Source organism: Dysidea avara, chromosome 11 (genome assembly GCF_963678975.1).
Source record: "Dysidea avara chromosome 11, odDysAvar1.4, whole genome shotgun sequence".
Lineage (NCBI taxonomy): Eukaryota > Metazoa > Porifera > Demospongiae > Dictyoceratida > Dysideidae > Dysidea > Dysidea avara.
This window is the reverse complement of record NC_089282.1, coordinates 1611315-1639141: the sequence shown is the minus strand read 5'-3', so window position 1 is coordinate 1639141 and position 27827 is coordinate 1611315. Positions and strand designations below refer to the sequence as shown.

Sequence of the window (27827 nt, the reverse complement as noted above, 5' to 3'; positions counted from 1 at the left end):
TCCTGAGACTGACAAACCGGTAGCACTCTCTGAAGTTGACCGTCGACAAGAGTATTTAGATGAGATGACTGGAGAAGCTAAAGGGTTGAGGTCACTGGTAGAGTCTTGTTTGAGCAACAACCCAACCAAACGTCCCACAATTGTAGAAGTATCTAAGAGGATTAAGGTATGTGTTTTAATATAAAATGACCAATATAATGAGAATGTTATGCATATCATGTGTTTGAATCCCTACGTGTATGTGTAGATGGCCATGCATACAAGTATGCCAGTATGGCTAGCTGCCATGAACCCTTACAGCTGCCAGTAACAGCATCATCAATACAACATCATAAATAATCAACAGTACAGTACTCAGATGTTCTTGGAAAGTGCTATAATATTTTATACGTGGGGTATGCAATATACAAACACAACATTCACAGTACATACTCAAGGGTTTTTTACTTTCATACTACCAGTTGATACACTTGCAACCGGTATCAAGAACTTTGATTGTCAAAATTTTTCCTTGATTGCTTGATCTCACCTATAAAAGGGCCTTGGTACTGATTGTCAACCATAAAGCCTATTGTAAACTCTTGTGTTGCTAAAAGTTTGCTTTGAAAGGTGTTTGATTGCCACTTTTGTGGAAGTCTTGATTGCTTGATTCACTGTGCAAAAGCCCTTGATCACTTGATTGATTTTATTTTATTTTTATTTATTTTATTTATAATGCTTTTTGAAGTAGGAGAACCTGCATCAAAGGTCTGTGGGTAACCTGTGCCCACAGCCAGAAATGTACAGCTATACATTAATTATAATTAATTACATTACAATTACTTATTACTTAACTATGTAGAGTAACTATGTACTTATTACGAATTTGTAATTCAGTGTCATTAAAGAGGGAGAAAATTGGTGGAGATTGGTTGTCTTGAGCATCGGTGGCATGGACATAAGAAATGAAATGAACAGGATTGATCAGAGTTGAAGTTAACTGTAAAATGGTCCCATAGATGTTTTGTTAGCTTTTGTTTGATGACATAAGGTGGTAAAGATAAGTTTATAACAGGTAGATGATTCCATAGTCTTACAATTTGATTGAAATAGAAATGATGATGAGAGGTGGATACTGTCTTTGGATGGCATAGTTTTAAGTGACTTCCAGATCTAGTGCTGTTGGTGTTAAAAGAGATAAAATTTCTGATGTCAAAATTGTCTGTTGGTGTGTTCAAGGATTTGATCAGAAACATTAAATCATTCAGTTCATATAGATGTACATTAACGGTAATAAATTTAGTTGTTGTAGCCTTGGTTTATAAGATGAGATGTAGTCATTCAGTATGAATTTAGTAGCTCTACGCTGCACACATTCCAGGGTAGTTATATCTCTTATTAGTTGAGGTCTCCATATTTGTGAGCAGTACATTATTTGTGATCTAACCAAGGAAATGTAGAGTTGCTTTTTAGCTTCTATACAATTGACCCTAAATGTACGTCTGATCAAGCCTAGAATCTGATATGCTTTAGTAGTGATAGTTTCATAGTGGTCTCTGTCCAATTGAGATTGTAGGAGAAAATCACACCAAGATCCTTGTGTTGTAAGAGTCGCTTTATAGGGTTTCTATTAACTGTGTAAATTGTGGTGTCCAGATCAAAGGGTGGTTTAGCCAAGAAACGAACAAGTACAAATTTGGCTTCATTGAATAATAAGTCTGTAGAGTGGCTCCACATAGCTGTATTGTTGACATCGCTTTGTAGTTTACCAATATCCTCTGTGGATTTGATTGCCAGTAGACATTTGGTGTCATCAGCATATACAAATGGTAATGCAGATTGGATGTGTTGAGGAAGGTCGTTTATGAATATGACAAACAAAAGGGGTCCTAATACACTCCCTTGGGGAACTCCGGAGAGGACATTACCGAAGGTTGATTATGAGTCACCAATTCTAACACACTGAAATCTTTGTAGCAGGTATTCTTGAAACCACTTCCATAGTTTGCCTGTTATTCCAATAGTATAAAGCTTATTGAGAAGGCCATTGTGGGATACTGAGTCAAATGCCTTTCTGAAATCCATGTATACTACATCCACTTTCGACTTGGCTTCAAGAAGTTTTTCACTAAATAGTAGCAGTTGTTGCAATGTTGATCTATTTGGGAGAAATCCAAATTGATGTTCTGTAAGTTTACCTTGTACGTGTCTAATGATGTTGTTATAAACAATTCTTTCTAGAACTTTGGAGAGTATATACAGTAAGGAAATGGGTCGATAGTTGGATACAGATGACTTGTCCCCAGCTTTATAAATAGAGGTCACGCAATGAATACGCCGTTCTTGTGGAATGGAGTTATTCTGCAAACTTGTGGAGAACAAGTGGCAGATAACTTGGAGCAGTGGTGCAGCACAGTGTTTGAATATTTTGGGACTAATGTTATCAATTCCACTTGCTTTGTTTGCATCGAGGGATGTAAAGATATCAAAAACATCAGATTGAGACATTACAATGTCATGTAGTGAATCATCAGAGCTGGGTGTTGTGTCGAAGTCGTTTATTGGCTGGTCACTAGATGAGAACACAGAGTAGAAGTAGTCGTTGAATAGCTGGGTTTTTTCAGAATCAGTTGATGCTTTCTTCTTGTTGTAGAACATCTGATTGGGATGACGGTCATGACCTTTGATACTAGAGATGTACTGAAATATTTTGTTGTTGTTGGTATGGGCATAGGTTAGTGCAAGATTGGATTCAAATTCTGATTTAGCTTCAGCAATCATTGATTGCAGTTCTTCTTGTAGGTTAGTTACTTTGAGCATTGTGTTGTTAGTAGGGTGCCTGTTGTGTTTCCTTTTAAGTGTACCTAAACATTTTATCTTATGGCGAATAGTAGAATTAAACCATTTAGGTTGATTTGTGTCTTTAATGGGGACCATTGGGATGAACAGGTCTATAGAACTGTTGATAACTGTTTTAATGTGTGACCAGACGAACTCAGTGTTGTTCAATGATAGAGCTAAAGTAAAGTTATATTCATAAAGAAATTGATTCAATAATATTCATAAAGAAATTGATTCTTCATAAGTGTTTCAATAACAGACAGTACAGAAGGACCACCCCTTGAAACTGTATTGTGCATGTTTATGTACACATTCAAGAATTTTTAGCTTATTTTGCATTACCACAATAATGTTTATTAGTTCTTACCTTTATTATCTCATGGTTCCATATGTAAAACTACACAAATTTCAATACCAACCTGAACTATAGCTGAACTCTCTGCATGGCCACTTCTAATGTGGCTGAACTCTCTACAGGATGACTTGTAATGTAGCTGAACTCTGGACTTGTAGCATTTGTAGCTGAATGCTCCACTGAGTGACTGAATGCTCCACTGAGTGACTTACAATGTAGTTGAATTCTTATTGGGTCACTTAGCTGGACCTGGAGACTTGCTATGTTGTTGAATTCTCTACAGGAGCACTTGTTACATAGTTGAACTCTCTACTGAGTGACTTGTAGTGGAGCTGAACTCTCTGTTGGTGACTTTTAATTAATTTAGCTGAGCTGTTTTCTAAATGGAGACTTGTTACATAACTGAACTCTCTACAGGGTTACTTGTAATGCACCTGAGCTCTCCTTCTACAGGGAGACTTGCAACATAGCTGAACTATCTACAGGGAGATTTGTTACATAACTGACTTTCTCTACGGGGTTACAGTGGCGGATCTAGGGTTTTTAAAAAGGGGTTTCTGAAAATTTGTATAGCTAAACAAGGCATCTGATAACAATTCCCCGGAAAAGTTTGAGATTTTAGAAGCTCTGATATCGGATTTTAGGCTATTTTTTGTTAGCAATTACAATAAATTCAATACTTTAAACTGTAAATAATTACTAAATACTATAGCTAACTATAGGGAAAATATGGTGATTACAAGCTGTGGCTTTGATTGCTCAATTAGAGTAGTTACTTGACTGCTCTATTAGAGTATCTCGATCGTTTTTAATGCAGTGGGAGATGAAAAATGAAGTGTTGCTGATGGTTTAATAGCTATAAATGGTGTTAGTTAAGTGCAACTGCATGCATGCTACTGGTATATAGTTGTTTGCTATGGCAAATTGTCAATACAACAATGTTTATGTAATGAGAATGCCACTAAGCTAAATTTAAAAGGGGGTTTCTGTCGAAACCCCAGAAACCCATCTGGATCCGCCACTGGGTTACTTGTAATACAGCTGAGTTCTCTCTACAGGGAGACTTGTTATGAACTTTCTGCTGGGTAACTTTTGATGTATGAGTTCTCTCTTTACAGGGAGATTTGTACCGTAGCTGAACTCTCTACTAGGTGACTTGTAATGTAGTTAAACTCTTTACTACGTGACTTGTTACATAGCTGAACTATCACAGGGAGACTTGCTTGTGTCCTCCTTTGTATCCCATTTATTCTACTGACAGCATGAGGTATTGATTCATGGTAGCACTGCGTGATGGTTTCCCTACATTTGTAACTACAGGCTTGATAAGACTACATTTTCTATTAAAATCTATGCATGGTTGTTCTATTAGAATATCTCAATCTTCAACTGAGGCAGCTGACCCAGTAACCTCAATGGTAGCTACCACACTGACTTCAACCATTCTACAAGAATATTGCAAGCCAGACAAAAAGTTGGTTTAGATTAATTTTATCTTAAACTATCAGACACCTAACAGTACAGTCAGATAATACATAGTTTCAACTAGGGTTGGGAGGTATTTAGGTATTAGTAGTTAAAAAGGTATTTTTCAGATACCATTGTGGCTTTCTAAAAATACCGAATACCGAATTTAATGTATTAATTTAAAGTTTTGGTGGTTTAGTGGTGGCTATACATGAAGTCAAGCCCCACACAACCATGTGTTTATGCTGTGGACAAGACAAACACAATAATTTACCTTTTGAGATATTCAAACCTTACTTTGTGGTACAATTGTCATTTCATTTGTTCCTTTAAAAGATAACTTTCACTACTAGCACAATGTGGGTATAAGTGTAAATCATAGCTTACCCAGGTTTTTAAAAAGTGTACAATATACAAGGTATTTAGTGATACCGAGGTATTATTCCTAATACCGTACTGTTCTTCAAAAAAGCAATACCACCCATCCCTAGCTTCAACGTGCACAAACAGAATAACCAGTAACCAGTTACAGTGCTTAACCAGGATTTCTGAAGAGTTGTTAAACCAGGCGTGCACCCACAGCCGGCCTTTGAAATTGTTTTCATAAAAGTGTGTATGTGTGTGTGTGTGTGTGTGTATGTGTGTGTGTGTGTGTGTGTGTGTGTGTGTGTGTGTGTGTGTGTGTGTGTGTGTGTGTGTGTGTGTGTGTGTGTGTGTGTGTGTGTGTGTGTGTGTGTGTGTGTGTGTGTACCTATCTATGTTTGTCTGTACTCAGCAACGTGAGCAAAATCGTTACTGGTAAAAGCAGCTTTTACGTAAGAAATAAAAACGAAATGAAGTCTGTATTAACTTACGCACTGGTAAACTTTGCTCTGAGGTGATTTCTTTTCGGTGGTCTGAAATACGGGTGTGGCGACTCTTCTTAGACTTTTTTAATTACCTTTCCTTCGGGTTTTGCAGGCGTTTAACAATTGAGAAACAACAGTGCAGGCCTTGTGACTACCGGGAATAGCCTATCCCTTTGTGTTGTAAAGCTCGACGTATGCGAACGAAAATGAAGAGCAGCTTTGAGGCTTTGTCAAGAGAATCTGTGGGAAAAAACACTGTAGTTAAACTATAAAACAGTTTAGAGGATACTTCTGTGCGTAACATGTTGTTAAAAGTGGTTTGTTTAACAAGCGCTTCCTTAGCAGTACATAGCAACATAATTAAAGAATTACAAAATTTTCATGAATTACGAAATCCGAGAATTACAATAAATTATTCATTTTTGCACAACATAATAAAATAGTAATACATAGTTGGTTAATTCTAGCTAGCTGCATGGCACCTGGTTTTTAGAAGTAGCACAACATCAACTTGTTCTACTTGACATAATAGGCGATCACAGCAGTGGGGGTCAGGGAGCGCATCCACCAGATGCTGACAGTACAGTAGGACCTCAAATCTCATAATCTAAACAGCATAAGTGATTAGAGTATTTCAGCAACAGGTATATATTCCATTAGAGTAGTACTCTGTACATAAATGAACCAAACCCTGTTCCTACTATATACAGTACTATTGTACTGTATAGTATGATTTAGATTTGCCATTTGCTCTCTTAGCACCTGAGTAGTTTTATGTGTGTGTGCATGTTCGTGTCAGCGTTGAACCGGATTGGGTTATCCGGTTCACATTTTGTCCAGCACCCACCTGATATAAAATAACCTGGGTTTGACCTGAATTATGTAATACATCACGTGTGTTAATAACAGCGATACGGAAAGTGACAATAAAAATTTATATATCCTGCAAATTAGTCATACTTGACAGTGACAATGAAGGTGAATCTCAAGTTGTTTCTAAATGGATCATTGATGGTGACTATGTATTGAAGAAGAAGGATGTACGGAAGGAAGTAGAGTGTGAGAAAATTCAGGATTATATTAGATCCTTCGAAGAATGACGACTGTGTGTGTAAGACATGTATCTTTTACAAGTAGGAAACGACCACCTACCACCTATCCTCAACAACCTATAACTTAGCCTGTTTGTACCCTCTCCTTGCCAGCTCCTGGATCCACCCCTGAATTTACTGATAACTAATGGGTAATACCATGAGCAAAGCTACAAGTCGTCCAGTAGGGACCACGTCCACTTTATGTTTGCGTGCAAAAGCTACCTCCAAGCAAAGCTTACTTGTGTTAATGCTCTGCACACTCCTTACAAACTGTGCGCAAAATGGCAAAACTTACCTTTTAGCACACACCTCTACCTTATTTAATCTGGGTCTGACCACTGGGTCATCCAGGTCAGTGATAGTGACCTTGTACCAATGCTAATGCACATGCATGTGTGTGTGTGTGTGTGTGTGTGTGTGTGTGTGTGTGTGTGTGTGTGTGTGTGTGTGTGTGTGTGTGTGTGTGTGTGTGTGTGTGTGTGTGTGTGTGTGTGTGTGTGTGTGTGTGTGTGTGTGTGTGTGTGTGTGTGTGTGTGTGTGTGTGTGTGTGTGACAGGCATGAGTCATATGCTCAAAATTTTGCCCAAAATGCTTTCAGGAATTTCCCAAAAAATTCACCTATTATGCTCTTCAGTTTCCCATTGTGTTTGTATTAGTCTCCTACATTAACAACATTTCTTACAATTATCTTGCTATATTAGTATATATTACTACAAAGTGATTGTTCTATTATAGAGAGTATCAATTTAAGGAGTTATGTGTACAATGCATTTGAGTGTTTGCAGTTCCACTGACTACTCTTGGTTTTACCTAACCAATACTGCCTCATTGTTGTCAGGGAAAATTAAGGCTGGTTTTGGGTGATGTTATCCCGTGGGCCACGCCTACTCCTTTGTGGTCCCTACTATACAGTACGATAGTACTGTATGATTAAAAGTCTCACAAAAGTGAAAAGATTGGTTTACAGATACAAAATAAAACGATAGTGTTGAGTAAGAACAAATGGCAAGTGAAGGTAACATGACTACTCTATTAAAATATAATCTATGGTTGTTCTGTTAGAATATCTCTATCTTTAGTTGAGGCAGTTGACACAGTTGCAGCTACACCACTGACTTCAACAAACTTTGTGAGCCAAACAAAAAGGTTGGTTTACATTAATTTTAAAAATACCCTAATAGAACAGTCAGATAATACATAGCTTTGACTGTGAACAAATAGAACAAATAGAACAGCCAGTTACAGGGCCATAACCAGGATTTCTGAAGGGAGTTTCACTTTGACATGGTAAGCGATTGCAACAGTGGGATCTTGGAGCACATCCCTCAGATGCTGACAGTACAGTAGGACCTATATTATCTGAATCTTGATTATCCAAATCCTTGATTGTCTAAACAGCATAAGTGACTACTTTATTAGAGTATTTCAGCAACAGTATATGTTCTATTAGAATATTGTATGTTCTATTAGAGTAGTTGAGTGGAACTCTGTACATAATGGACTTTGTATTATTCAGTTATCTGAACACTTTTATGCCTCACATTGAATGTACACACTGATTACTCCAATGAGCTAGTATGTGTGTGTATTTCACTTAATTGAAATCTGACATATGTAACTGAGTTAGTTATTTCTTCTTATAAAGGGAGTATTTATGCTAAAATAATCAATACAGTGATCCATTCACAATTAATACTTGGCAGAATTACATATGTACTCACTCTGCTCATTAAAAGCTGTAGTTAACATTTTGTGCATATATACTTCAGTGGCATGCAGTAAAATTGGGCAGAACTTCCGTATACTGTAGGTCATGTGTGACTTCCGGCTATGAGTTTAGTTATTGTTGCTGAACTGATGTGGTTGTGATTTTACCTTTGTTAGTATTTTTAGGCTAAACTTTTGTAGATATTCAGGGGCAGATCGAGGAGTTGGCAAGGGGAGGGGCACAAACAAGCTAAATAGTAGGTGGTTGGGGAGAGCAGATTCTCTTGTTAGTTACTGTAGTTTTAAGTAGCAATGATCACTCCTTAGCAGGTTCCTTTTTGTCAGTATGGGCTTTGCAGATAGTTGTGAAATCTTAAAGGTGTTTAAAAGGTTATAAATATCTTAACACCAGCAACACAATAATTATTTTTAGAGGTGTTTAGTATATACCAAGGTGCTGGGTAACAGTTTGACAGCTATTGCAACTTTACTTTCAAGCGAGTAATATTCAGTTTTCATGAGTTATATGAATTGATTTTGGTCTGATATTCAAGGTGTATATTTCTATCTAAAGAAGTACTGTGGCTCTTCCATAGTGTGTGTTTGTGTGTGGTGTGTGTGTGTGTGGGGGGGGGGGGGGGGGGGGAGGCAGGGGCGGATCCAGGAGCCAGCAAGGGGAGGGGCACAGACAGGCTAAGTTGTAGGTGGTTGGGGAGATCCAGATTCTCTTGCTAGATGCTGCATTTTTGAAGCAGCAAATAATCACCTCTAAGTAGTGTCTTACTGATGATTTTTGTCACTTTGGCCTTTGAAGATGGTTGTGAAGTCTTAAAAACTGTTAAAAGGCTTCAAACGTCTTAATCAACAGCAACACGATAATTAATTTTAGAGGCGCTTAGTACGCACGAAGGTGCAAGGTAACAATTTAACAGCTAGTTTGACATTGCTTTACTTCAGTTTCAGGTGAAATTGTAATAAGTGCTAGTAAAATGTGCATATTTTCATGAGTTATATAGCTAAATTGATCTTGGCCTGACATAAAGTTTATCATTTTAATCACAAGTATGGCTGGCTCTTCCTGGGTCTTCCACAAGGTGAGGGGGGGAGCATTTGCCCCAAATGCCCCATCCTGGATCCGCCATTGGGGGGGGGGGGTATTTGCTCCAAATGCCCCATACTGGATCTGCCATCGATATTATACATGGTAGCTAACCATCATACAGTAGGGACACAAAGGAGTAGGCATGGTCCACGAAATAACATCATCCAAAAACCAGCCTCAATTTTCCCTGATGATGATGAGACAGTATTGGTTAGGTAAAACTAAGCACAAACAAGCTTTCAGATTGACGCAAAACACTTACAAGTTGCTACGGAATTTTTAAGAAATATATTTAACGGAATATTCTACTGACTGACTGCATCACTGACTGACTGATGCCTTCAGACAAGTGTAACTCGATAATGGTTAAGGCTATGGGGTTAATTTTTTTCACTGTTCAACGTTGCTTGGCTCGAGAGGTGCCTTTTGGCATACCACAGTACATACAATACATTCTTCATGGACTTACCAGTGTCTTCCTTTGTGTCCCATACAATCATCTTTGCTGACAACGAAAAGTGTCGATTTAGATGTAGCACATGATGGCTTCCCTTTGTAACAGAAATTGTCTGTAATTTTCATAGTTACTACTTTGATTGCAGAGGTACTTTTCAAACAGTTCTTGATTCGAAATGCTGTGTAACGGATTGGACATAGCTGACAATGAAGCATAATGGATACTTCATTATTCAGATGATAATCGATATAGCTGGGGCGCACGACAGCATTTCAGATGCGGTATGCATGGGTTAAAAATTCGCCAGTCATAATAATTTACAAAAGCGTTAGCAAACCAGTACACTGAAATTTTCAACTACAGTAGGGACCATAGTACATTGATAAAAAGCACTGAAACAAGTTGGAGTAGTCCATGATATTAAATCACAGCAAAACAATAAGAAGTGTTATATATCCCTACTGTGCTCAAGATACCATAACAAAAATGCACAGTAGGGATATAACACTTCTTATTGTTTTAATATCATGGACTACTCCAACTTGTTTCAGTATACTTTTTATCAATGTCCTGTGGTCTCTACACTAGTTGGAAATTCCATTTTTTCTTTGTGTACTTGCCTATAGTATGGACCACAAATCAGTAGGTGTGGCCCACAAAAATAACACCACCCAAAACCTGGCCTCAATTTTCCTTGATGACAATGAGGCAATATTGGTTAGGCAAAACTAAGCCCAAACAAGCCTTCAGATTGATTCGAAATGTTTACAACAAGTTGTTATGGAGTTAAAAAAAATTTAACAGAATTTTCTACTGACTGACTGACTGAATAACTGACTGATTCCTTCAGAGAAGTGTAACTCAACAGTGGCTAAGACTACAGGCTTGATTTTTTCACTGTTTGATGTCGCTTCAGCATGAGAGGTGCCTTTTGGCATACCGCAGCACGTACAATGCATTATTCATGGACTTACCACATTCTTCATGGACTTACCATTCTCCTCCATTGTGTCCCATTCATCTTTCCTGACAGTGAAAAGTGTCGATTTGGTTGTAGCACATGGTGGCTTCCCTCCGTAACAGAAATCATCCGTACTTTCATAGTGGTTACTTTGATTGCTAAGGTGCTTTTTGTACATACTGCTGTACAACGGGTTGAACATAGCCGACAACAAAGCATAATGGATACTTCACTTTTCATACGATAATCAAGACACACGGTAGTGTGTCGTGCGGCCCAAGAAGCCGGCGCGCAACACCCGTGAGTATGTTGACAAGAAGAATGAAAACACAATTTTCGCACCTCCGTAGCTACGTGATGCCTTGATGAAACAAGACGATTTTTTCTATGGACATGCTCTCCAACTTCAGTACTCCACATACCAAATTTGAGCGAAATCGCTTCAAGCGTTCCCGAGATATGCGACTTCAAATATTGGCTTAGTTTCTTTGCTTTTTTTCTTATTTTTCTTCCTCTTTTCACACACTTACAAAAAGTGCTATAAAATGCAAATGCGTTATCCGCTTGTCTTGAAATTTGGCACACAGAAGGGGGGTATAATGGCACATCTTGATACCAACTTTGGCTGGAATACGGTAAACAGGCAAAGAGTTATTAACAATTATTCACGAAAAATAACACTAATATGTTGTCATGCCTACAGGGTAAACCGCTTATGGGAAGAAGCTTAAAATCGGTGGGTGAATAGGTTAACTATTGAATCGCAAACCTTTAGTGGTTTGAAAGAAATCGAGCTAAAAACCAGGAAGATACGACGTAAAAACCAACAGTACAGCTAAAAAATGACTACTTGCCACACCTACCAGAAAAATCGCTTGGGGTAATGCTTTGAAAATCGCTGTACAGGTGGAGTAATCATCTTAGAAAGGCTTTTCAATGGTGCAGAAGAATCAGACCTAAAACCACAGAGTTATAACACGAAGTCGAACTTGGTGTAGCAAATGCGAGATCGAGATACTCTAATACAGCAGTCATCCTAATAGAGCAGTCACCCTGAAGAGAATTCAAGAGATCAGCTAGAAACAAGTAACCTGTAGAGAGTTCAGCTACAAAGAAACCACCATGTAGAGAGTTCAGCTACAAACAAATTGCCCCGTAGAGAGATCAGCTAGAAGAAGTTACCTTGTAGAGAGTTCAGCTACAGAGAAACCATCATGTAGAGAGTTCAGCTGCAAACAAATCACCTGTAGAGAGTTCAGCTACAAACAATTCACCCTGTACAGAGATCAGCTAGAAGAAGTTACCTTGTAGAAAGTTCAGCTACAAACAAATCACCCTGTAGAAAGATCAGCTAGAAGAAGTTACCTTGTAGAGAGTTCAGTTATAAAGAAACCACCATGTAGAGATTTCAGCTACAAAGTAGTGACCTTGTAGAGACATCAGCTAGAAGAAGTTACCTTATAGAGAGTTCAGCTACAAAGAAACCATCATGTAGAGAGTTCAACTACAAACAAGTGACCCTGTAGAGACATCAGCTAGAAGAAGTTACCTTGTAGAGAGTTCAGCTACAAAGAAACCATCATATGGAGAGTTCAGCTGCAAACAAATCACCTGTAGGAAGTTCAGCTACAAACAAATCACCCTGTAGAAAGGTCAGCTAAAAGAAGTTACCTTGCAGAGAGTTCAGTTACAAAGAAACCACCATGTAGAGATTTCAGCTACAAACTAGTGACCCTATAGAGACATCAGCTAGAAGAAGTTACCTTGTAGAGAGTTCAGCTACAAAGAAACCATCATATGGAGAGTTCAGCTGCAAAAATCACCTGTAGGAAGTTCAGCTACAAACAAATCACACTGTAGAAAGGTCAGCTAGAAGAAGTTGCCTTGCAAAGAGTTCAGTTACAAAGAAACCACCATGTAGAGATTTCAGCTACAAACTAGTGACCCTATAGAGACATCAGCTAGAAGAAGTTACCTTGTAGAGAGTTCAGCTACAAATAAACCACCATGTAGAGAGATCAGCTGCAAACAAATCACCCTGTAGAGAATTCAGCTGCAAACAAATCACCTGTAGAGAATTCAGCTGCAAACAAATCACCTGTAGAGGGTTCAGTCACCCTGTAGAGAGATCAGCTAGAAGAAGTTACCTTGTAGAGAGTTCAACTACAAAGAAACCATCATGTAGAGAGTTCAGCTGCAAACAAATCACCTGTAGAGAGTTTAGCTACAAACAAATCACCCTGTAGAAAGATCAGCTAGAAGAAGTTACCTTGTAGAGAGTTCAGCTACGAAGAAACCATCATGTAGAGAGTTCAGCTGCAAACAAATCATCTGTAGAGAGTTTAGCTACAAACAAATCACCATGTAGAGAGATTAGCTAGAAGAAGTTACCTTGTAGAGAGTTCAGCTACAAACAATTCACCCTGCACAGAGATTAACTAGAAGAAATTACCCTGTGGAGAGTTCAGCTACAAACAAATCACCCTGTAAAGAGATCAGCTAGAAGAAATCACCTTGTAGAGAGTTCAGTTACAAAGAAACCACCATGTAGAGAGTTCAGCTGCAAACAAATCACCTGTAGAGAGTTCAGCTATGAAAAGATCATCCTGTAGAGAGTTCAGCTAGAAGAAGTCACCTTGTAGAGAGCTCAGCTACAAAGAAACCACCATGTAGAGAGTAATTCAGCTGATAAAAATCATCCTGTAGAAAATTCAGCTACAAACAAATACCCTGTGAGAGATCAACTAGAAGAAGTTACCTTGTAGAGAGTTAAGCTACAAAGAAACCATCATGTAGAGAGTTCAACTGTAAACAAATCACCTGTAGAGAGTTCAGCTACAAACACAAAGAGATCAGCTAGAAGAAGTTACCTTGTAGATATTGCAGCTACAAAGAAATCACCCTGTAGAGAGATCAGCTAGAAGAAGTAACCTCGTAGAGTTCAGTTACACAGAAACCACCATGTAGAGAGTTCAGCTAGAAACAAGTGATCCTCTAGAGAGATCAGCTAGAAGAAGTTACCTTGTAGAGAATTCAGTTACAAAGAAACCATAATGTACAGAGTTCAGCTGCAAAAAAATCACCCTGTAGAGAGTTCAGCTACGAAAAGTTCACCCTGTAGAGAGTTCAGCTACAAAGAAACCACCATGTAGAGAATTCAGCTACAAAAAATCACCCTGTAGAGAGATCAGCTAGAAGACGTTACCTTGTAGAGAATTAAGCTACAAAGAAACCAGAGTTCAGCTGCAAACAAATCACCTGTAGAGAGTTCAGCTACAAATGCAGAGAGATCAGCTAGAAGAAGTTACCTTGTAGAGATTCAGCTACAAAGAAATCACCCCGTAGAGAGATCAGCTAGAAGAAGTCACCTTGTAGAGTTCAGTTACAAAGAAACCACCATGTAGAGAGTTCAGCTAGAAACAAGTGATCCTCTAGAGAAATCAGCTAGAAGAAGTTACCCTGTAGAGAGTTTAGTTACAAAGAAACCATCATGTACAGAGTTCAGCTGCAAGAAAAATCACCCTGTAGAGAGTTCAGCTATGAAAAGTTCACCCTGTAGAGAGTTCACCTAGAAGAAGTCACCTTGTAAAGAGTTCAGCTACAAAGAAACCATGCATCATGTAGAGAGTTCAGCTATAAACAAATCACCCTGTAGAGAATCTAGTTATAAACAAATCACCCTGTAGAAAGATCAGCTAGTAGAAGTTACCTTGTAGAGAGTTCAGCTACAAACAAACCATTCTGTAAAGAGCTCAGCTGCAAACAAATCACCTGTACAGAATTCAGCTACAAACAAATCGCCCTGTAGAGAGATCAGCTAGAAGAAATCATCTTGTAGAGTGTTCAGTTACAAAGAAACTACCATGTAGAGAGTTCTGTAATAAATATATATATGTGACCGGATTTGCGAAAAGGTACCTTTTTCACACACAAATTTTGACCCATTTTTTGAACTTTAAAGCCTCATAACTTTTTGATCATTGCATGTAATTGCTTGCAATTTTCAATGAATGTAGGTACAGTATCTGGCTACATTGTGCTACTAAGAAACGTTTAATCAGTATAAGGAGTCAAGTGTTACATCGTTTTGTTTGCTGGTATGTCAAATGTGTGGAAAAGGTACCTTTTCGCAAATCCGGTCACATATATATATATATAATTTGTACATTTACTGATAAAATCAGAAATATTTATAGTATTTAACATCTGTTTCATCTTTTTTCCTGTGGTAAAGAAAAAAGATAGGTTAAAAAAGCCCCAAAGCTGGTTTTGGGGTATACAAATACAAAAAGAAGTGACTATATAATCCAAAACAGCCAAACTGTTAAAAAGAGTGCACTTGGCACAAAATTCACCCAAATTGTCATTATTAAAATTTTCACCATTTACCTACCATCACAGCCATTTCTTGGCTGCCACCTTGGATTTCACATCTTTTTTCACCATAGCCTTTTTGAGGGCCGCACTCTTTTTTTACTGCTTGGCTGTTTTGGATTAGATTGATATAACTGGGACACACAGCACCATTTCTTTCTTTCGGTATGTGTGGATCGCAGAAGTGTTTTATGAACAGTTCTTGATTTGAAATGTTGTGTAACAGGTTAAACATAGCTGACAATGGATACTTCACTTTTCAGGCAATAATTAATATAGCTGAGGCACACTGCACCATTTCAGATGCGGTATGCGTGGGTTCACTAGTCATAAATTACAAAAACAAAATACACAAAAAATTGGAATTTTCAACTAGAGTAGGGACCATAAAACATTGATAAAAAGTACTGAAACAAGCTGGAGTAGTGCATGATATTAAATCACAATAAAACAATAAGAAGTGTTATATCCCTACTGTGCATTTCCATTATGGTATCTAGAGCACAGTAGGAATATACTGTGATATATCATACGCCAACGTTGAAACCGGGTCACCACTGCTGACCCGGATGACCCACCGACCCGGATGTGACCCGGATTAATTAAAGCCGAGACGTGTTTCGGCTAGTCTCGAGCGAGCGAACGAGTCTACATTTTGAGCGTTCGATTCGTGTTGAGTAAATATTGCAACTTCAGCCTAGCTGTAGGTTGAAGACCCCCCAAAAAAAAAAAAAAGGGTCTTCACCTACTGACAATAGCTACCACTCATCATAGATACCCTCAATTTCGTGCTACATACTACACTTACTAACAAATTAGCGTGGCTGAGTGTATGTTGGTAATGCGATAAGTGGGCGTGGCTCACGAAAGAGCTACGCGATAGCGTTTATAAGTTTCCACGTCGTCAAACGAACAATTTCATTTCTCACGTGATCCAATTGTAAACCGGGTCAGACCCGGAGAACATGTGACCCGGATGACCCGACCCGGTTTCAACGCTGTCATACACTACTCCAGCTTGTTTCAGTACTTTTTATTGATGTGTATGGTCCCTACTCTAGTTTTTTTTTTTTTTTATAGCTAATACAGTTACAATACAAATTACTCTACAACTAAACTACAAGCACAATTAATTACAACAGGGGTTTGGGGAAAGGAAAATCAAACCCCTGTTGTAATTAAACCCCTGTTGAAAATCAAACCCCAATTTTCCCTACTCTAGTCGAAAATTCCAAATTTTTTGTGTACTTGTATAGGGTGTAGACTGACTAATGAAAGTGGACTCCGTACAGTCAAACCTCTCTAGAATTATCGCAGTGCTAGAAATAACGGTCGGCCATCGGCCATTTTCCGAGCAAATTATGATTTTGATTTTTTTTTTTTTTTAACCCGGGCTTGATGGACTGCCCTTGCCTACCACCCCCAGCACATAAATGGCCTGTGCTGGACAAACCGGGACTTTCTTAGTCCACGGCAAACTGAGACTCTGCCCGAATCAGCTCCACAATTGGGGGAGTCTTAACATAGTGAATTATGATTTTGACGGTCCTTTTGCTGTTATGTTCGGCCATATGGCCAGCCAAACTGTGACAGTATTACAGGTTTTTGCAATTGAATTCGGCGACTTTGCAATTGAATTCGTCCCGTTTGCAATTGAGTTCGTCGCTTTTGCAATTGAATTCGTCCCGTTTGCAATTGAATTCGTCGGTTTTGCAATTGAATTCGTCGCTTTTGCAGTTAAATTCGTCCTTAACAAGAATGGCAGCTGGAGGAAACACGAAAACATGATGTAGCAGCTGCTACAAGAACTTGTTCAAGTACAACAGTAGTAAACAACTCTTTATAAGGCAATAATTCTTCCTCTACAGCCTATCCAGCAACATTCCAAACTCTACTACGCCATTCGCGATGGGTGTGGTCACTCGCGAGCAAGTTAGGCCACTCCAAGTCATACCTTAGTTTCTGGTCACTCCCAAGCCTACAAATGGATGCGGGCGGGCGGATGATCAGGACTTCAGGACTATAGACTCTACTGTGACAATATACTGTATGGTATTATTATTTGCTCAATTTAGTTGATTTTGTTTTTAGTCAAACTTAACCAACAACATAAGTAGTTGTGCTTCGGCAAAAAATGCACTAGGAAAGTTGTTGATGGATCATGGCTAGCTATACACTGATGTATAGCATTTAAGTATATTTATTTATTTATTTAGAATATACTATAGGAAATGTTTTGCTCATGTAGCTACTTATGCTTTCCAAGTGAAATAAATGTCTCATTAGCTATGTCAGGAAAGTATTACTATGACTTATAGCTAAGTTGTTCAAATCATCATGATCCAAAATGAAATTTAACTTCTATTTTCACATCAGAAATTCTTCATTCAAATGTGAAGTCTTAGCCCACTAGCTATGTGTTTCCAGCCTTCTATTCAGTAACCTTGAGAAAAGTAACTGTCAAAGTTTTGAGTCATTGAGTGCTCCGGACTAGTGTTTTTTAGTGATCATCTGGGAATGTTTATACTATAAGGGTTTCTACTTGCCAATCTAATTTTAGTTATGGAAAAGTTTAAGTTTAAGCTCATCGAATGTTGCCGGCTTTCCATACCCCTGCAGTGTTCAGTGATAAGGAATTTGAAGTTACTAGACTAATCATTAGAGGACTACATTTGAATTATAAAGTTAAAGCTATGGCCCATCTGCATGGGCTAGTAGTTAATGCTACTGAAATTACTTTGGTTACAAAAGTATTAGTAGCAGTTATAATCTGAACAGCTATATATAATCAAGGACAAAAATTAGCTATAGTTAGAAACATTTTATTAGTGTCGCATATATACCTAATATTAGAGTTAAGAGTAGTGTGACTGCTCTATTGGAATCCCTGACTGCTCTATTAGAGTATCTCGATCTTTTGCAGTAAAAAATAAGTGTCTTGCTGGGTCACATGCACTTAAGCACCTGTAATATTAATAATAGTCCTCATAAACGAGTGTTCCAGGTTTACCATGCGGGCGGGTGACCAGAAACTAAGGTTTGACTTGGTGTGGCCTTAATTAACTTGTCAGACAGCTATCAACTTCGCGTACTACCAGCTCCAATTACTTTCTAGTGTCGCAAGTGTAACTCTCCAAGGCATAAATAGTTCATCTCTTAATGAACGGGTTGGTTTCTTGGAGCCGTTTTGTTTATGACGAATTGTAATGCAAACGCGACGAATTCTATTGCAAAACCGACTAATTCAACTGCAAAACCGACGAATTCAATTGCAAAACCGACTAATTCAACTGCAAAACCGACGAATTCAATTGCAAAACCGACGAATTCAATTGCAAACGGGACGAATTCAATTGCAAACGGAACGAATTCAATCGCAAAGGCGACGAATTCACTTGCAAAAACCTGTATTAATCATTTTAATAACTCACGCGAAAGTTATTAATTCTCTACTTCGGTCAGCTACAATGTGCATACGTGGAAGTAGGTCCAACTCACATATGCCTCTCCTGAGATGGGCCGCATTGATGAGCACAGGGACTTTTAAACTTTCAACAATCTGGTCCTTTTTATCCAGTTGTCCAGCACGTACTTTCTTTGTGCTGGGGGTGGTAGGCAAGGGCAGTCCATCCAGCCCGGGGAAATAAAATTAAATTAAAAATAAATAAAATTTAAAAATAAAAAAATAAAAAACTCACGCGAAAGTAATAAACAAGATAATTAAATAATCATAGGTTGTCTACAGGCAACAACTCCTTTACAGCACCTGGTCTCGTCCTGTTTGTGAACCTTGTCGCTCGCCTACCCTACATGATCACGTTCTGGGAGGTGGCGCTTATCGATTAGAGACATTAAGCGCCTATTAGACAGTGACCATGTGGTTTTCACGCGATTCGCCATGCGTGATTCCGACGATTCTACCGATTCAGTGAGTATTGTGTCGACTTCTTCCACTACGAGGAAACGACCTCGTAGTTGTTCGGACTCTGTCACAACAACTGAGCCAAAGAAACGTAGCGTTAGTCACAGTATTCGACATATGTCAAATGGCGAAGTGAAGTGCCAAACCCTCTCTTGGCTGGATTGCAATTTGATAGGAAAGAAAGGAAAGAGGACAGTCAATAGATTGAACTGCAAGGTGTGCTTGAAATACAAGTCTAGAATCGAATCCATGCGAAACTACTGTGAGAAATGGATAGTTGGTGCGGACTCTGTTAGGACCAGCAACGTCAGAGATCACGCGCGTAGCGATCAACATCAGTATGCTATGTCACTTCATTGCAAAGAATCCGGATCAACTGCTAAAGCCGGTGAGCCTTCAAGCAGAAATGTTTGTACAATGTTGCAAAAGTTATCAGAAGGTAATAGAGCAGTTTCAAAACCATGGTAACCAAAAATTACGCAATGGACCACACCCAAATCGCCATGTTTTTGTACCAGATTGCTTGATGTTGCAAGTTGAATTCCTCGCTAAATCCATGCTAAGACTTATTAATACGTGAGTAAAATAGATGCCAGTGATAGGATAAAATGTGCAGGTGAGTTATTAGGCATTAAAAGATACGTACTGCCTCCCAACAGGGCAGTTTCGAAGGAAAGAGAAATGCGTAAAAATGGATTTGGCCAAATTACGACCTATTCACCGCCCAAAGTTAGTTAAAACTAGGGGAAACTTTCAGTATAGGTCTTTACCCAGCACCACAGCAGCGTACAGCCACATCCAGCTATCCCAGGATTAGCCAGAGCTCCTGAAGGGCACGAGACCGGTAATGGCGTACTACGAAACTGTGATAAAACGCCAGCAAAAGAAGACTCTTAGTGGTGAATTTTGCTAGAGTTAAGTTTTATTGTCAAAATCAACCATCAGTTAAACTCTAGCGGTCTTATTTTGCTTTCTGCTTTTTCATACAAAGTGGGAATCCCAGCACATGAGCAATTCTGGCTAACTCGGGGATAGCTCGATGTGGCTGTACGATGCTGTGGTGCTGGATAAAGACCTATACTGCAGGTTTCCCCTAGTTTTAACCACCTTTGGGCGGTGAATAGGTCGAAATTTGGCCAAATCCATCTTTACGCATTTCTTCTTCCTACGAAACTGCCCTGTTGGGAGGCAGTACGGATCTTTTAATGCGTAATACTCACCTACATGCTTTATTCTATCACTGGCATCTCTTTTACTTACGTATTAATAAGTCTTGGCATGAATTTAGCGAGGAATTCAACTTGCAACATGAAACAGTCTGGTACAAAAACATGGCGATTTGGGTGTGTCCATTGCATAATTTTTGGTTACCATGGTTTTGAAACTGCTCTATAGGGACCACCTGAGAAAGAAGTTTGATATAGCATATTTTGTTGCCAACCACAAGCTTGCTTTTAACAAATGCACAGCCATTTGTAACTTAAAATCTCGCCACGAAGTCAACATCGGTACTTCATATGTAAACGAAAATGCAGGAAAGACCTTCTGTAAGTTTATTGCTGAAACAAGAATGGCCGAATTGTGCAAGACTGTGACAAACGCCAAGTTCTTCTCGATTCTAATGGATGGAACAACGGATGTAGGCAAAATTGATGATGAACTGTTTCTTGTTCAGTGGTGTGATGTTGATGGAACAGATGAGAAGATATACTCTAGAATGGAGTATTTTACAGTTTCCAGACCAAAGAGTGGCAATGCTAAAGGCCTATTCGAATGTTTGCAAAGTGCACTACAGGAATTTGGTGTTGCTGCCTTGAATGTAGAGAACTGCAAAATGTTAGTTGGGATTGGGACAGATGGCGCGTCTGTAAATATTGCTGCAGCTGGACTGAAAGGATTGGTTGAAGGAGAGCTGCAGTGGGTGTTCTGGATGTGGTGCCTAGCGCATAGACAAGAATTGGCACTGAATGATGCTTTGAAGGGGACTGTATTTGATCTCATCGATGAAATGCTTGTTTGCCTATACTACGTTTACGAGAAGTCTCCAAAAAAATGTTGTGAGTTGGAGGAAGTTGTTGCTGATTTGCGGCAGTGTGTTGAATTTGATGATGCTGGTGTGAGACCTTTATGTGCAAGTGGCTCAAGGTGGGTGTCCCATAAAGTAAATGCGATGAAACGTATTCTATCAAAGTTTGGAGCATACACTAACCACCTTACTGCATTGTCAATGGACAGTTCTGTCCAAGCTGTGGATCGTGCTAAACTTCAGGGATACCTAAGGAAATGGGTTGATGCAAAATATTTGCTAGGGTGTGCCTTTTTTGTTGATTTACTGTCTCCCTGTGCAATATTTTCTAAAGTAATGCAAGAAGATGACCTAGATGTTCTGGGTGCATTTAGTAGTTTGATTCGTACTGCCAAGGAAGTGAACAAGCTCAGCTCCAAGCCACTGGAACAATGGAAAACATATTGTACAACCTAACAAAGTTGAGTGATGATGGCAGCTACCAGTGTCAAGAGTTGAGAAATCTTTTGCAAGCAAAATCATTTTACGAATCCAAACATGAAGAATTTTGCACAGCTGTGACCGCCTGTATGAAGGGAACGTTAGCGTGGTCTGATCTTAGGGTCACAAGGGATGTTATCTCCGTACTAGCTATCCATGGTTGGCAGAGGTCATTAGATGAGGAGGATGGTGAAAGTGATGAGAATACAGAGAGGATGGACCCTTTGGCACCAATAGAGAAACTAGGGCAAAGGTTCAAAATCCCCTTGGAATCAGCTGGAGTAGATATCAGTAAGCTACGGGATGAATTTTATGACATGTTGCTGTACGCCACACAATTCATATCATTGGCTACCCTAGATTATCGGGCTGTGTGGTGGAGATTGTCTACTCACCAAATTCTTCAAGTTGGCCCAATGTGTTAGCCCTTGGCCGATTGTTGTTCTCGTTGCCTGTCTCCAATGGGAAACTTGAAAGAATCTTTTCTGTGCTTAAGCTGCTAAAAGTTGATAGACGATCATCAATTGGAAACGAGACCTTGAAAGATCTGCTAATGATTAATACAGATGGCGCATCCATGGATAACTTTAATCCAGACCCATCTATTGATTTGTGGTGGAGAGCCAAAACAAGACGGCCAGACCAAATGAAAAGAAAAAAAATACAAGACACAGGCTGCTGCCGGTCAAAGTGAATTAGACAGTGATAGTAGCAACTGAGAAGACAATATTTTGTTTGACGACTACGACAACTGGTTAGGTTCCAGCTAAGTTGTACTTAACTTTATGTTTTACTTTGACTTTTCGGTTGTACTTGACTTTATGTTGTACTTTGACTTTATCTGTTGTACTTGACTTTATCTGTTGTACTTGACTTTATGTTGTACTTTGACTTTTCGGTTGTACTTGACTTTATGTTGTACTTTGACTTTATCTGTTGTAGTAGTCATCTGACATAAATGCTCAATCTTTATATTATTTAGACATTTTCATATATTTACAGAAATCACCATAAACATTGTATAATTTATTTACATGCATTCATTGACTGTATACAAACTTAAAGAGTATTCATTAGATATTTCAGTACTGTGCTCCTTCCCCCTATACTGTAGCTTCTCCATGTTGATCATCTGATCTGTATGTGAATAAATTTTATATAGGAACTTCAATTATAGGGATAGATATAGACCGATATGCATGCTCAACTAGTAAGTAACCTTATGTAAATTAGTAACCTTACTACACAGCTATAAAAAATCTTATATTGTACACTAATACTACAGTGGTAGTATAAATGAGTCAAAAGAATTCAACCTCAGAGCACCTAAATTTCAAAAATTTCCCGGGGGAGCAGCCTTTCATACCCCTCTAGAAAGCAAAGCTTCACACACTGCAGTGAATCTTACCAACCAATTATATACAAGTATTTACATTACAGCAACTAAAATGACCTAGCATAATTGTCAATGGCCGACCAAAATCCATTTTGCTAGGACATATGACCAGCCAAATCCAAATTCTTATTTCTAGCGTCAGATTATGCAGTAAATCAAAGGAAAAATGGATCACATAATGTTTTAAACATGAATTAATTTTAGAATTTGCAGTTTTCTTCTATTATTGTCGAACAATTAAATGCTTTGTTTGCTTAAAAATTATTTTCTGTGATTGTTTTTAATGCTGCTATTATTTTCTGTTGGATTGCAAAGGTCAAAAACAATGTATTTCCAAGTCTAGGGAATCAAATTTTGTGTCGGATTATGGAGTACAGAGGTGTCAGATTACAGAGATTGTATACAAAGTGTTGGTAAATGGCATTTTAGTTGGATTAGAGAGGATTCTGGGTTGCGCAGGTGTTTGATTAACCAAGATACAGTGTACAGATTTATAAACTAAGAAGGTGAAGAGATTTTCTTTGGTCTTATCTTAAAGCTGAGACCACATAACATAACAGTTTCACCCTGGTCTGGTGCTACACAATAGAAGCACTTGACTGTATAATGTGAAGTTTTATAACTTATTTATATGACATCACACATTACATAATCATGGTGTGTGAGCTTGACTCAATGATGGGCCACTGCTTAAATTGGATAATAGTACTGTAAAGAAATATCAAAGACTGTTCACCAGTAAATAAGCCGGGTGATGAAAGTAACAAAGCAAGTTCTGTTGTATGAAGTATATACAATACCTGATGTCAGAGGCATTCTCGAATCTGATTGGTGACCACACTTTTGTTCAGTCATGGCCAAACTTTGGCTCCAGACTCTGTGGTCTGAGATACCACAATATGTTTGGTTGTTCTATTAGAGTATATCTACATGACTTTTCTATTAGAATATATTGCTTTTCAGTTCCATCTGAATTTAGGATGTATAGGATGAAGCTTGGCTCTACTCAACTTAGTTAGCCAGCTGAGGGTAGCATTCTGTGCCCTAGGTAATTCTCTTTTCTGCAAATGAGCATGCCCTCATCTGCCAGCCTGCCGAACACATTTTAATATTGGCAAACTAAAGGGGTAGTTATTACTGAACAAGTGAGCACAGTGGCTACACTACCAGCTATATACTACTAGGTTGTAAGACCAAGACTCTAAAAACACAAAATCAAGTCCTTGTACATCAACAGCTAGTAAGGAAAACATTTTGATTATATGGCTGTTAGCACTGAAGATTTACACTGGAAACATACTGGTTCAATTCTGAATAGAACAGTCAGATTGACTGAGGAAATCGTTGGAGTATATAGGGTATAATAACCTTTGCACAAGCCAGGTAAATAAACAGCAGATATGGCATAATACATAACTGGATTTTCTTAGCTATTACACACATATTCCATGTACTACATTTTAAGGTGAATATTTAAAACTGTAAACATAAAGTTAAGTATACAGTGTAGCACTTAGCTTTTGTATTGCATCCATGCAAGTGCTACACAATTCTCAGTTTACAAGAGTCCTTATACCATGAATCACTAATCATACAATCAACCATAGTCTGCTCTTGTATACTACTTAGTAGTGACATATCATTGTCATGACAACAATCTGAAAGCAGACAATGTTGCAATGACATTTTTCATACTGAATATATTCAACACAATAATAGTATAAGATTATTGGTTTGTAATGAATACAGTGTATATAGATGTGATCACATGTGTTTGCCCATAGTGTACATAGTCAAGTATATCAAGTACAGTGGATTATTGCAAACTTGTTTATAGTATACATGAACAGATTTTAAAACGGTTGTGTGAGCTGTCATGATCACTGTAATGTTTTCTGGTATGACTTTTAATACTGTTACAGTGATTCTACAGTAAAGATATCCAGTGTTGAATTAATCATGCAGTTAAAAGTCACATTAAAAACAGCAAAATTACAAATATCTGCTATAAACACACATGGCATGTGTATTAGTGTACTTCTGTACATGTGTATGACATGTGTGGACATACAGCTATGTGTGTGTGTGTGTGTGTGTGTGTGTATGTGTGTGAGTGCATGTATGCAGTACAAATCACACATGTGTTATGTGACATTAGTACTTACAAATCATGTAAGAAATGTGGCATTGCTGTGACAACAAATGAGTCTGGTTGTCACAGTAATACACACAATAACCCACTATAACTTGTCTTCAGTAACTTTAGACTACAAACACCTAAAGTGCAAAAAAATTTTACAGGTAATACATGTGCACTTGATGTAACAAGTAACCAATCAAATGATAGTATAAAACATGTTGCAAAAACATAGTAACCTATCACTGATATAAGTGTCACATTTGGTAATTTCTAGCATGTTGGTAGATTTTGCTGAAATCCACAAAATCACACCGCTAACTAATTATATTTCACTGCACTAGATTGTACGTGTTACTTATTCAACTGATTATGGGATACAATATATCCTATTATTGAGATAACTGTTATTACTGAGGGCATACCATGATCATGTGGTCCTGTGTTCATGTCTTCCTTGTAGGAATCACCTCCTTTACTGGTGGCACTTCAAACTGGTTATTATGAGATCACATGGGAGAAGTGTGCAGACCTGCCCTCTCCCATGTACAGCATATCAGCAGTCCTACATGACAAGAAGGTATACATCATGGCTGGTAGTACTCCAGATGGTGATACATATCATCATGTCTACTGCTACAACATCACCACTGACCAGTGGGAACAGTTACCTCCCCCTGGTCACCACATGGGCAGACTACAAATAATTGATGGGAAATTAACTGTTATTAGTGGACGTGATAATGTTACTAAGAAGATTACTAACAAAGTTACCACCTACATTAACAATAGTTGGACTGACCATTTTCCAAACTTGTTAAGAGCCAGAATTAAACCAGGAGTAGTGAGTCACTCAGAGTACATCATTGTAGCAGGTGGAGCAAGAGACAAGGACACTATCTATGATAATATTGAGATACTGAACGCTACACAACCATCTCACTGGATAATGACTAACATTCTTCTACCAGAGCCAATAAGAAGCACTTTCCCCACCATCAATGACAACAAGATCATCATTGTGGGGTACAGTAGATCAACAGGCAGGTACAATAGAGTATACCAACTACCAGTGGATACCATCACATCATCCACCACTATCAGTAACCAATGGATGGAGTTACCCAGGGCCCCTCACTATGAGACTATAACAATACCTAACTCTCACCCACCAGTGATCATGGGTGGTTGTGATCTCCAGGGTGTTCCTACCTCTGATGTTGCCATGTTGGATGAATCTACTAACAAGTGGAATACAGTATCATCATTGTCCAGCCCCAGGGATTGTGTTGCTGTAGTCCCCATTGATTCTGACACCATCCTTGTCCTTGGAGGCTCTACTGGTGGAGTAGGTATTGCAGGACATAAGGCACATTCCATCACTACAGTGGAGAAGGGAAGAGCTACCCTTACACAAAGAACAGCTGCTATTCCTACAGAAGACACTCAGTGTAGTATCCAGTAAGACTATAACTAATAACTGTTTACATTGTTGTATGTTGCTATAGTATTATTAATTGTTATTATCTTAAAATATCCAACTGGGACCAATGACTATTACAATACATACAATGGATGTTATAGTGGAGTGGCTGGGACAATTAAGAGTTGACATGATTAATTATATAAAATGGTGGCATTCACTGGTAACAGTGTAGTGAAGAGTAATTTGTAGTATTATAGTGTATCTATTAAAAAATCAAGTGGGTGTGGTTACTGTAGTTTGCTAGTTAGGAGGTGTGGCTGCTAACTCACCTACACATCTTCACAACTGACATCCACCGGTAGCACCTGCTACATCAGTGACAGGTTCTGTGACAACTCAGCCAACTCACTACACCTCTAGTAATGATGGACATTACAACATGTCACAACAACACAATCACATAGAATGGGACTTTATGGGTAAATTGTGCTTTAGCACACACACACACACACACACATACACACACACACATACACACACTACACACACACACACACACATACACACACACACTACACACACACACACACACACTACATGCACACACACACACTACACACACACACACACACACACACACATACACACACACACACTACACACACACACACACACACACACACACACACACACACACACACACACACACACACACACACACACACACATACACTACACACACACACACACACACACACACACACACACACACACACACTACATGCACACCCACATTAACACACATTAACACTTTTACATATAGCTGGAAATTATCAAGAAATGAAACTTTCCCAAAACTGTGTAAAACACAATTTTCCACAAAAGTCCAGAACAATTTACAGGTATTAGCTATTACATAACCTAGCTCAAACGTTTTCATAAAGCTATAATACTCAAAAAATTCACAAAAGTTTCGTCCCTCAAAAATTTCTGGCTATACAGTAGTAGCAGAAATGTCAGGATAGATCTCCTTGGTGATGGAACTGCTAGTCTCATGAACATACTTGTATACAAAGCAAAGAGAACCATATCTATTCAGTGAAACACTGGCCCAGCCACCACTACTCAGGCGCTATAGTAGTCACACAGACTAGTACCAGACAGCCATATTACAGAGACCTGATTATGAAGTTCAAACTCCACACATACTTTATCCATCATGTGAGACAGTGTTGCTTCTGTATAGGTAATAACA

At 38.6% G+C, this 27827-nt stretch overlaps 2 protein-coding genes across 2 annotated transcripts in view; both read left to right on the top strand.

Annotated features, from left to right (window-relative positions):
* LOC136239477 (perivitellin-2 67 kDa subunit-like) overlaps positions 1–27827 on the top strand; it is a 186582-nt gene that overhangs the window by 67156 nt on the left and 91599 nt on the right. The gene's annotated exons all lie outside the window — the stretch shown is intronic.
* On the top strand, positions 47–26687 carry LOC136238793 (uncharacterized). Its single transcript, XM_066029392.1, has 2 exons — positions 47–166; positions 25610–26687. Exons 1-2 carry the CDS (start codon positions 65–67, stop codon positions 26609–26611), a joined length of 1104 nt encoding a protein of 367 aa, XP_065885464.1. The 5' UTR covers positions 47–64; the 3' UTR covers positions 26612–26687.